This window comes from Nylanderia fulva, unplaced genomic scaffold, assembly GCF_048542155.1.
Source record: "Nylanderia fulva isolate GAGA-0341 unplaced genomic scaffold, ASM4854215v1 Scaffold25, whole genome shotgun sequence".
Lineage (NCBI taxonomy): Eukaryota > Metazoa > Arthropoda > Insecta > Hymenoptera > Formicidae > Nylanderia > Nylanderia fulva.
The window spans coordinates 251,128-263,875 of record NW_028190314.1 but is presented as its reverse complement, the minus strand read 5'-3'; the positions used below and the strand labels follow the sequence as shown (position 1 = coordinate 263,875).

The window sequence follows — 12,748 nt, the reverse complement described above, 5'->3', positions numbered from 1 at the left end:
GAAATCTAAACGGAATATTAGTATAACGCATTTTCAGGCCAGCGTAAAAAGCAATGCTAAATTAATACCTAATCAAAACATCACATACCAATGCTCAAGCTCGTATGACAATAAAAACAATGATAAATTATTAAATTAAGGCCATGTGTAACGAGCAATACGATATTATTTTATTATTGAGAAGAAAATTCTTAATTTGAAATAACAATTATACAAATGTTTCGAGCTCTACTTGCTCCTCTTCAGTGCGCAAAAAAATAGTGATAATAAATAACGATAATAAATAAATACATAAAATTCTAATAAAAAATCCGCAATACATAGTCAATATAAGTTATATAGTTGAGTCATAGTTAAAACGCAAAATATATTTACAATGAATTGAGACCATTAAAATAGTTCAACAAAGTAAGAACCCAATTAGAAGCAGAATGATTCGTCCGGTTATTCAAAAAAAAAATGATATAAAGAATATTTTCAACTTTTTGCATGCATTTTTTGCGACTGCGTGTGCCTATGTATATTTTGTTCTTTTTTTTAATTTTTAACTTCAACGCATATCGCTCCAATTATTTCGAAACTTTCGCGAATTCTTGCACTGCAACACGTAACCTGGTACGGTATCGTTGACCTCCTATATAGCAGAGAAACTTATCGAGGTTATTGAGTAAGCCGTATCGACTTAATGGGTTACTTCGCTAACTCGACGATATTATGCCCGTCGGTCCAGAAGAGGCCGATCTCTAATTAGACCACGCTCTTATGTACCTAACAGAGACCGCCGCATAGTAATGCAAGGGCAATTAAACGACCGCTTAATAACCCGCATGTGCAACGATCTGGTATTTATCTACACGCAGGTTCGCGTATACAAGATTACATATATTTGCCTCGTTAACGAAAGTTTTCGAGCGCATCAATAATTTTATTCCCATATGATAATTCTAGAAAATAAGCATTATTCTTTCATTATTTATGTCGAGAGATAATAAATAATTACCCGCATTTTTTACGCGTAAAACGTGGTAAAACTCCGTTTGATGTTTTTATTTCATTACAAACACCGGAGAAAAATTAATTGAGGAAAAAACGAATATTGTTTTAATATCGAGGCATCTCTCTCTCTTTCTCTCCCTCTTCTTTTTTCCTCTGTCAACTATTTAGTATTCAAGTATTAAAACTTTCAGGGATCATATTAGAAACTCTCTTTTGGAAATTACATAACGAGACCTTGTTCCGCAATTTTAACTCCGATAAAATTCTAATTTAAGTCATAGTTAAGATTAAAAGAAAAAATTAATTAAATAATAACCTTTTATAGATTTTACCAAGAATACGATATATATCTTATAGAGTCCGCGTATTCCAAACATTCGAAGATAAAATTACAAAAAAAAATTGTATAGCCGAGAAAAAATTGGCAAAAGGATGCAAAATCGCGCCGAATGAACGAATCAACGACGCTAACTAACAAACGCTGTAACAAACATTCAAACAAATTGTTCTGACATCGCGTCGGCGAAAGGTATATAAAAAAAAATAAATAAATAAATAACAAAAACGAAACCCGCGAAAGGGAGAATTGAGAGTTGAATCCGAATAGAATGTTCAATTATTCCACGTCGAATCTGTTCGCTTTATTTTTTGTCCGCGAAAACTGTCGCACACCACGAAAATATATATATATATATATACGGATTGCGGGGACACGCAGTCGCGCGAAAACCTACGATAAAAGGGTGGAAAACATGCTCGTGTTCCGTCTGTACCTACGTTATACGACGGACTTCTCGTCGCGAACAATTTGTTTCGAGAGAGTCACGGCTCTCTGGTCTGGACGAGTAAATATCGTTACCCATCGCTAGCGAAATTCTCTTCAACGATCGTTTTCGAAAACACGTTTCCTCGAGGAAACGCCGGTGTATTTGTATATGTACATACCGTATATGGGCGGTTTAGCTTTCACTTATGTGAACAAGATTTTCCTAGACTTACTCGTCTCTCGGTCAGAGAACTATTGTATTCTGTTATATACATCCTCTTTTGTAAATATCTCAATATTAAACGAATCGATAATAATTAAGAGATCCGGATTAAATTTTTGTCAAAGTTAAAATTATTTGTAAAATATGTAAAATTGCATTTTTATATCTTTTAATAGTGGAATTATTTTATTAAAAGTGAATAATATATATATAATACACACGTACAATTTTTATCTTGGCTTCACTCTAATAGAATTATAAAAATTGCACACACACATGTTTGTTTTATTTAATTTTAATCCAATATATAAATCAATTTGAAAATAAAAATCTTTTTTTAAATAATAAAATATATATATATATTATAATTATAAAAAAACATCTCGAGGCTAATTCTTTCATAAAAATATTAGAAATCAAGATAAAAAGCATTGTACACGTTATGTTATTTAAATTCAATCAAAAATTCAATTGCTATATAAGAAACATAAAAACAATCAAATTATTATTTAAAAAAATAGATTATATAATAAAATAGATTTCATAAAATAGATAGATTGTTGAATGACGTAAATATAAAAATGACTGTGACATTTGTGTTCGCAATAATATCGCAGTGATAAATTCCTGAAACGCGAACAATGTACCTTTGTAACTTTTTTGTAATATTGTTATTTCAACGGTATTCGCGTATCTCTCGAATATACAACACGTGTGGGAAGAAATAACCGCGATCGGAGATCGATCGTGCGCGCGGATCCTTTTCCGCTCAGTTCGAGCGGAATGTCAGCCGCGCGCGCAATATCCCCAGGATATTTACCGCTTAATGTACATATTTTCTTTCTCTCTCTCTCTCTCTCTCTCTTTTCCTTTCTTTAACGCGCGAGCGCGTTAAACCCATGATAACATGTAACAACTCACCCGACGGCTTCCTTGTAGAAGACGCTGAAAAGCGCTATTCCAACGCCGGTGCCGGCTTGCACCACCATCTCGACGAACTCCCGCCGTTTCCTGAAGTAATTGCCCAATACCAGACCGGCGGTTTCTCTCACGAGGCCGGCGCCGGTACCCAGCACCAGTCCGTAGCTGTTGCATTTTGTAAAATCGTATGACTTTATATATATATACAGCCCGAGTCAAGTTTGCGCGAGAGAGGATAAGTTGCCGGGGATCTTTATCGGGGAAAAAGGGTGGCTGTACAAACACACATATACACAGTGTGTGTCGTTGACGTTTCAAAGAAACTTGGAAAGAGCTCGGGATGCGTCGAACCGCAAGAGAGTTCGTTCCTTTTTTTTCCCTCTTTTATTTTTATTTAACCCGATTTTTTTCTCTGAATGAAAAATAGGGTGCTATTATGAAACGTAATATTGAAAGCCGCACTTTAAAAGGCTGAAACTGAACTGAATAAGTAACTGTTATACCGCGTATGTAGATTTGTATGTTGCTCCCCATATGTAATGTATATGGAATATGTGACATTTTATTCAAGGCTCGTATCTCGAAAATTTTCTGCGTAACAATACATATGGATTTTGCGGAATATAATATTCCTTTCTTCTCGAACTGCCGATAGAATTCGCGATTCTGACATGAGAAAATTTAAAAAATGATGAAAATTACGCAATTAACGCTCGTTTTCGTTGTGTATATAAAAAAATAACATCGACGAGCCTCTTGCTCATATTTCGACGAAAAATCCCTGCATAACGATGTAGATTTTTTTAATACAGCATTCCTTTTTTTCAAACTATAGCTATAAAATTTGTGACCGAAAAAATATTTAAATTGTTTAATAAACAAATTTATTCAAAGTTCACTTATCGGTCGAGTTCTGCTACTTAAGTATTTTTCTCTTACGACTAAACCAAATTATCTGCAAATATTATTATTCCAGATAATTTAATAAAGATAACCCTTTTTTTTATCTAAGATGCAGACATATCTTTATCATCTATACAAAGATAAGATGACGCCAAAATGATGATCATCTATATAATTGAATTTAGATAACAGCAAACACTGTGCATAATAAATACTTAAGCAGCCAATGAAACCGTAGCTAGGCGTTCACTCACCTAAGGAGCACTTGATGCATATGGAGCGCGAACGAGGTGAACAGGGATGCCAGAGCCAGCACGAGGCCGCCGATCACCGCCGTGAGCCTCGTATTGCCGCGACGGCACGCGCCGACGATCAGCGGCGCTGAACCGCGAGAAACCGCGGCGCTCAACGCTCCCGCCCACACTAAAACATAATCATTTTGGACAATCATTAGAGGAGCCCAATTATATCCGCGACGGTCCTTTATCCGCTTCTCTTTCTCTCGCTCTCTCTTTTCTCCGCGCTGGACCAACAATGCCGGAGCAGCGCAGTAGCGAGCTCGTTTGCTGATTGATTCGCGTCGAATTCGCTAACGAGAAATCCCGGCTCTCGCTCGAATTTCGTCGGCTCTCTCTCTTCCGATATACATATACATATTGTATCCGTCTCTCTTCCTCTCGAGTGAATGGGAGAATAATTTTTCACGTGTTTTTCATTTCTGCCAATATTCGCGTTTGTTTTTATATTATACTCGAAAAACCGCACGGAGCTCGAATCCGTTCAATAGAGGAAAATTTTGAAGACGAAAGAATTTTTTTTTTTTTTTTTTCGAAAATATTTAGTTAAAAATTTTTCCCCCTAAAAGTGCTCTTTTGTCTGCGATATGTCTACAAATTTTGCTTCTCCTTTTGTCAGCTCGGGTTGTTAGAAAAGTTTCTCCCGATGGGAGGACCATCTAGTTCCCCGAGATAGATGCATATATACATCTTTAAGGTAAGAATCGGATAACCGTATAACGCGACTCGCAATCGTTATTTAACTTTGTTATTTGTATCTTGTTATCATGCAACGCGATGTATGACGAAAAGAGCGCGCAAAGTTTCCCTTCTTCATCCTGGCTTCCTCTGAAGTACCATGTTTTCGACAAAGTCATCGCTGCACCGAATTTATCACGCGACTCTTCATAATTACTCCCAAAGGGAAACGCTCAGATTTCGCAATTACGATGGAAATCTTCGTAACATGAGCTACGTTGATTTTCTTTGACGAACGTTAAATTGCTGTTTACGGATACAGCGGACGATGCGATAATACATCGAATTCCTCGTTTTATACAAAAAGAAGGATGAGACAAGAGAGTGCACAAAGAAAAAAAAAAGAAAATAAATTCGAAAATCTACAATTTAAAAAAATAAATAAAATTAATTGCATAAATATTTATACATATTTATAAAGCATTTGAAAAGATGAGGAAATGCTGCGAACAGGCAATTTCGCAGGTATTCCGATCGTAACTCGGGGAAGATGCAGGCACAGATTTATGTAAAAATTTTACACCCTGTCGCAGTTGCATGGATGAAAATTCTGATATTCGAGGGAGAGATGTGCAAGTTGCAGACACGAGAAGACATCCCAGTGCGAAATGTGAATGTCGACCGATTTAATGGCATCGTGTCAAAGCGTGCTATAGCTCATCCGTCTCTCTCTTTCTCTCTGTAATGCTAAAATTGGACGGGACTACGTCAATCGTATATCGACGTACGTCTCTTGTAATCCCGTAAAAAGCATCAGTTTTTACCTTTTTACTTGGCGAAACGCCTATTTTTCTCTCTGTCCTTCTCTCTTTATAAATACAAAACTGTGCCAAGTTCGCAAATGTCTCGCATAATCGTATCTCGTCGATCTCGAACACGGCAGATATGAATAATCGAACATGAAATGCATTTATAGCGCTGCGGAAGTTAAGCCCCTGTCTGTTTGTTCGATTCTGTCAACTTATCTGTCGTTCCTAGTCTATACTTGTCCATTTTGCCTATCGGTCTAGAAATTTTGAGTGCTCGGCAAATGTTTTCAGACAGACGTGAATAATTCCAATGACAAGTTTTTGGAAAAATATATGGAGAGATATAACTTTGAGAACTTGAATTTAATATGGGAAAAAATTATTGACATTTCAATAATGATAATTCAAATAGTGATGGTAAATGAAATTAATATAACAATTGAATTGGAAAAAATAATAATTGAAATTAATTATTAAACGATATTAGAATATTTCGAAATGTGTAGTGAAGAAGACTTTTATTATCGCGTTTATTAAAAGAGCTGTCATTTGTTTGATAGCACAAGAGTAAACAGCAATGAATAATAATATTACATTATTATACACATATTAAAATAAAAATTTATCAAGATTAAATGAAAAAACAAATCTTTGTTAATTGAGTTGCTCATTTACAAGTTTTAATCCGATTGTTTTAATCATAATGTGAAACAACTAGTTAATTAAGCATAAAATTGAACTCTTATCGAGAAAAAGCTTAGTGCCTATAATTAATTGAGAAATATGATCCTGTGTTGGTTGTTTACACCTCTTTCGACGATTAAATCGAGAGCGAAAGCTTCCGATGTATGTATATGCTTAACCAAATTGAATTTTTGTTTACTCGTAATACTCGAAGTCTAGAAATAATATTCCACAATATTTTTGCACAAATATAACTTTATGCATATTAATTCGTCGGATTGTTGCGCTTGAAAAAGCTCGGTGAAGATTTTTACGAGAAATTGTAACAGCTGAAAATGGCGAGAAAAACAAGTTGTTGCAACTCTAAATACATTTTCCGAGAGGATCCTATACATTTGCAAATGAGCGCGTCAACTTTACTGGAGATGTAAATGCATCCCTTGGCTGCACGTGTATATAGGTGTATACGTGCATTGCGCGGGAAAAGGGACTAGGAAAACGATGCAACGGAATATATGACCCAAGGCGCGAATACGTATTATACGTCCAAAACGAAAGAGCCGGGCAAACGTTACGTCACCGCGTTCAAAAAGCTGTGTTACGAAAATTGCTACTTGCAACGCCACGTCGGTGAATTCGCCGTATATACATATAATTATATATGCATAACAAGGGCACGCGATACGCTACGCGTTACTTTGCACGGTTTGGCGTGGTTTTATTCACGTTCTTTGTTTTTCGCATTTCTTCCCTGGGTGCGAGAAGATCGCGTGCACATTTCCGCATAAATCAGGAAACATCAGCGTTCTGACATGACACGTATCAAATAACGATGCAAAATATATGTGCACACGGAAAGAGCAGACTTTCGAAGGTACAAACTCTCGTCGAACAATTAATTTATATAGTACACTACGTTCCATCGATTTATCGACTTACATTTAGCGTATATTTTTGGAGCCAAACGGGGAAAAAAGGTTCCAAGAGACGTCGATACTCTCTTAATGTTTTCACAGCTCTGTGAAATTTATGCGATTTGGCAATGTAATCGTTGAGCCGAGCTTTGTCATCCCGAATTATTAAAGATAAAAATGATAGATGGGGAAAAGCGGAACGATGCGAGTTCGAAATGAATATGCATCGTCCAGCTTTGCTGCGACTTAAAAAGCTCTCTCTTGCCAGGAGGAGAGGTCTGGACGCTTTTAGCGCTATTTGCACAAGCGCAACCGAGTGGCGCGATAAACCCTTCGCTTCAGAATTTTTCAGGATTGAATTCGTGATGCGTTTCCGCGAGCTCGTTGTCAGATTAAATTTATTCGCGCGATATCAGTTTTTTTCCAGAGCGAATATTAATCTTATCTTTATATGTATCGAGCGATATATTACAATTTTGTAATTTTCAAAGTGCCGAAAGTGCGCGAACAATATTATTAACGTGACTAAACCTTCCAAGTAAATATTATTTTGTTAATTAAACATATTTTAATTAAATATAACATATGAAATTCAACAAAACATATATTTTAAATATTAAGAAATATAGTATCAAGCTAACACTTTTTTTTCGGTGTGCAAAACAAAAATTCTAATAAAAATAACCACACGTGTATTAAAAAATTCAAATATCCTTTCAAGAGTATTACAAAAGTTTTTTTATCAAACAGAAAAAACATCGTCTCTCTCTCTCTCTCTCTGTCTGTCTTTTCTTTCGAAGCGTGTCTGTCATAAGCTGTAACTTGAAAGGCAATATAATACGAGAGTTTATGTTTTCTATTACATCACCGTGATGTATGGGGACGCGTCGCTAGATGAGGCGGGATAATTTTTCAAAGTGGGACGAAACACCGCCGATGATATTACACTTTAAATATATTCCTGGCGGATAAAAGACCCATTCACGGCGGTCTTGACATACAGTAGCGACAAAGAACTCGGATGGACGATGAAGCGCAAAGCCTTTGTTCGCGCTTGTCTCTCGATGCTCGTCCGTCATTACGTATTTTCCCTGTAACGCTTAATGACGTCTCCCTTCCTCGCAAGAGATCCTCGCTGCTCGTGTATCCACCACGTCGCTTTCATCCCCCGAGAATATTTTAGCTCCAGTTCGAGCACAAGTTCCGCCCCGTATTTTGGCGGCGATAAAGGGCTGGTCTGGCCTAACGCTACGTCATTTCTCTCTTCAAAGAGAGTGTATATACACTCCACGAATTATACTTTCCGCAATTGCTTCCGCCCGACTGCCAGCGGCGATTGTTGCTGTCTCAATGAGCAATTTCCGTTATCTCTCTCTCTCTCTCTCTCTCTCTCTCTCTCTCTCTTTCTCTTTCTGTGTGTAAGTAATTGTTGGCAATCCGAGAGAGAGGTAGGAAAAATATTTTAGAAAGTTATTACAAGTGTATATAAAGCCGCGGAGAAGTTTACCCTTTTTCTCTTTTGTCTACGTTAGAGTTTGGGGAATTTCTTTTGTAATCTGTTAAAAAGATTGAAAACGACGAAGTCTCTCGTATGAAAAAGAGATGCAAACATGAGAGTCCGCAGGGGGCAACGGGAAATTTATTTGCAATTTTATTTAATATAAAAATATTAAAATAACAAATAAATGAAAAAAATTAAGAAAGAATAATAAGAAACAAAATTTTTATAATCATGTCCCTCTCTGGAAAAAAAATCCTGCGGACGCCCATGAATGCAAATAAATAAAATCTCATTCTTTTACACTTGAACATTTATTTTAGTTCTCGCATATTTTCATTCGTTTTCGCCTCGTTAAATCAGAAAGATGTCGATTATTGGCAAATAATAACGACGAGCAATTGAGTTCTCTCTCTGCTAACAATATATAAGAGAAAAAATTGACTCGAAAAATTGCTCGATGAAAATTCCTGCTGATTCAGAATTACGTCTATGTATATATGTATAATCGTTTAACGAACTGATAAAAAATCACTGCATCAAGAGTTTCGCTCGAAATCGTGTTATCTTTGTACTTTTTCGATAATGTCGTAAAAGACATTGCTACAGTCGTTTTTTATGAAGTTTACGTAGCTCTTATCGCAAACTTCCTGTCCATATTTCGATTGTCCTCGCAAATCAATTTGAGTGCTCTCTTCCGTCCAAGAAAGGAAATGTTGGAAAAGAAAAGTTTTAAGAAACAGAGAAACCCCTAGCGATATGGCTCTGAATCATATATTTGAAATATAGTATATGGCATACTAAGACAAAAACTATACTAGGATCGCGATGTAGAGAAATTGAAGTTAGTTTTCACCCTAATGAAAATTTTATCGCTCCTGTTGCCTTAATAATTAATCCACTCGAATGAAAATTATGATAAGAGTATTTGAATTTTACAAAAAATTATTAAATATGTTTTCAATAAAGCAAAAGTATCGATAAACTTTTCAATAACAGCCCAAAGTTCTTTGTTCAACTTTCAACTCATTGATTTTTCGTTACCCCACCCACAATTTATCATACATTTCAATTCAAAATAATACAATTATAAATTCAAATTAAATCATTCCTCTTGCTCGAGTAGCATAATTTGACAAGACATCTATTATAATAATAATAATCGATGGACCGATAATAAATCTATATTCAATAGCATAATAAATATTAAATAATTACAGAAAAATGTATGTTTGCTCTTTTTACCTTATACAAAAGATCCGCATTATGTGTACAGTCCGGTTTGTCCGGAAAGTAATGCGTCGCATTTTTTTTTGTGACGCGACTATACATCGCAGAGCGATGGGACCGGTTGGGGAGGAAGGGGGGTACCCTTAGCTTTCCAACGGTAGGTCGCTCAATTGTTTCCATGCGCTTGGAGGGTTAGGACGGCTTATTCTGTGAACCTCTGCTTAGTGGTCGCGTCGAACTTGTGATGGAGAGAACGATAGAGCAACGCTATGCGATTAAGTTTTGCGTGAAGCTGGACAAGACGCCGCTGGAAACTTTTGAAATGCTCAAGAAAGTTTTCGGGGACGATTGCCTTTCCAAATCGCAGTCAAACAGATGGCACAAGATGTTTAGAGAAGGTCGGAAGGAGGTCGCCGACGAGGCCCGCGCAGGACGCCCGTCAACATCGCGAACGGACGACAATGTGACTCGTGTGCGCCAATTATTGAATTCAGACCGTCGAATGAATGTTCGCTTAATGTCGGAATTATTGAACTTGCCGAAAACGATTGTTCACGAGATTGTATCGGAAGACTTGGCCATGCGGAAGATTTGCGCAAAACTTGTGCCCAGAGTGTTGACCGATGCGCAAAAGCAACACCGAGTGGAAGTTTGTGAAGAACTCAAGCAACTCTGTGCAGATAATCCCAATTTCGGCGGACTTTTTTTTATTTCCTCGGCTGAAAAGGGAGCTCAAAGGACAACAGCTCGAGTCGGTTGACAACGTACAAGCTACTTCGACGGCCTCCCTGAACAGCATCCCAGTCAAGGAGTTCCAGAAATCTTATGACGCATGGAAATCGCGTTGGCAAAAATGTATTGACGCAGAAGGGTCATACTTCGAACAATTTTAAGTTGTTTTACCTATGCGATCAATAAATTCTTTTTTAAAAAAATGCGACGCATTACTTTCCGGACAAACCCTGTATAATTATTTGACGTAAAATTACGGCATCGAAATAACAAAGGGGTATCTAGCTGGATGAGAATAGCAATTTTATGAATTATGAATGAACGTGCGCGCTTGATTTACGGTAAATGAAGGATGCGGATATTTTTATATTAAAGAAAGGAGGCGGCGCGAGAGATAAATTTCACGCTCGCGGTTTCGTAAAATAAGAAGTATGACGTAAAATAAGAAGCATCGATCATACGCCGCCCTCGCGTACACGTAATGCTACTTAATGCTCGGTTCAGTTAATCAAATCGGAAGCTGCAGCGCAAACTTTGAACGTATAAATGCAATTGCGGCACATTTATGCGGCGCATACACTTTCTCTCGTCTGGATCTAAAATATAGGTATCCAGTTGTCGACGCATAATAATCACTCACAAAAGTACCGAGGAAAAAAATCTCTTTCGTTTGAACACCACACCGTATATCTTTCGAAGGCGATGTAATAAAAACGCAGTTAAAAAGTAAAGCCAAATTAGCCATGTGATTTATTAACATTAAATTTCGTTCCTGAAATCGCAATAGAAGGTAACTTAAATTAAAAGCGGGATAGTTAAATGGAAACAGCGTACGATTTACGAATAAAGTCGGAATACGTGTGTGCAAAAGTTGGACTAAAATAGAAAAGGATAATTGGAAATTTAAATGGAAGAAACAAGCGTAAAAGGGCTTACTGTGTAAATTAAAGATATCTGTTTGATGTGTTTTTATCGAATCGGTCGAGAAAAAAATTGAAATTAAATTTATCGAAGAGAAAAGTGAACACTCGCCGTATGAAATGTTTGATCCGAAAATATACAGTGTGGTAACAGATGTTGCAAGAGCGGAAGAAAAAGGGGCTAGAGAAAGAGAGTGCTTATCCAGTTTACTAACATAAGCGGCTTTTCAGTGATCGATATTTATTTTCAATATGTCGGCAAGAACAATCCTGTAGCGCCTAAAGATATACGTCAGAGTTTCTTATCGAATAAAAGAGAGAGGCTTGAATCAAATGATTGAATAAATTCCTCACCTCGTTGTCTATAGAAATTTTTAATCTTCCATAATTATTAACGTCGACAGTTAAAAAATGATTTTTATTTCAACCTTAGAATATAATCAATATTTTTGTATTATAAATAAATTAGAGCTAAGTTAATTACGGAAGATTTATTTTCAACGATATTCTTCATCAATGACTTTTTTTATATCTATTAACAGGCCTTTTTTTATAATAATTTTGTATAAAAAAAAAACTTGTATATCCATCACCGTGATAAACGCGTAATTCATTTTAATTTCGAAACATGACCCGAATCGATCAATTCCTCCGCGAATTATTATTCGCAAATTTTCGCGCGGACAGTGAGTAGCTGTCACGCTCAGGTGGCTCTTCTCCCATAAACCAGCATTAAACAGCAATATAAAGCTTCATCGCGATAATTCGGCGTGAACTGAAGATATTGACAACTCATATCTCGTCTTAATGGCGGACATTTCGGACGTTTGACGCTAATTACCGAAATAAGTTGTCAATACTTTGGTCGAGCGAGATATATATATATATATATATATATATATATATATATATATATATATATACAGGGTAGGCCATTTTAATCTTTCCACTAAAATTTCTCAAAATCCAAAAATTTAAGACAAAAATGTTTCAGATAAAAGTTGTATGGTTTCAAGGGGGACATGAGATGGTGTCATTGATTTGACCTTGAATAGCCATTTGAAGGTTACGTGAAGGTCAACTTCAATTTCTTAAATGGAACACTATATTTTTTCTTGCATACTTTTGTAGCTGACTTCGAGATCTTTCCAAAACACTACAATAAAATATTTTTTCAT

At 36.3% G+C, this 12,748-nt stretch overlaps 1 protein-coding gene across 2 annotated transcripts in view; it reads right to left on the bottom strand.

The window, feature by feature from the left end:
* Positions 1-12,748, bottom strand: part of LOC114944514 (monocarboxylate transporter 4) — a 102,883-nt gene that overhangs the window by 15,721 nt on the left and 74,414 nt on the right. For both annotated transcript variants that reach the window (XM_029320452.2, XM_029320460.2), the window contains 2 exons: positions 4,064-4,232; positions 2,907-3,071 (listed from right to left, as the gene is read on the bottom strand). In XM_029320452.2, coding sequence (XP_029176285.1) covers positions 2,907-3,071; positions 4,064-4,232 — 334 coding nt within the window. The remainder of the gene's footprint in view (positions 1-2,906; positions 3,072-4,063; positions 4,233-12,748) is intronic.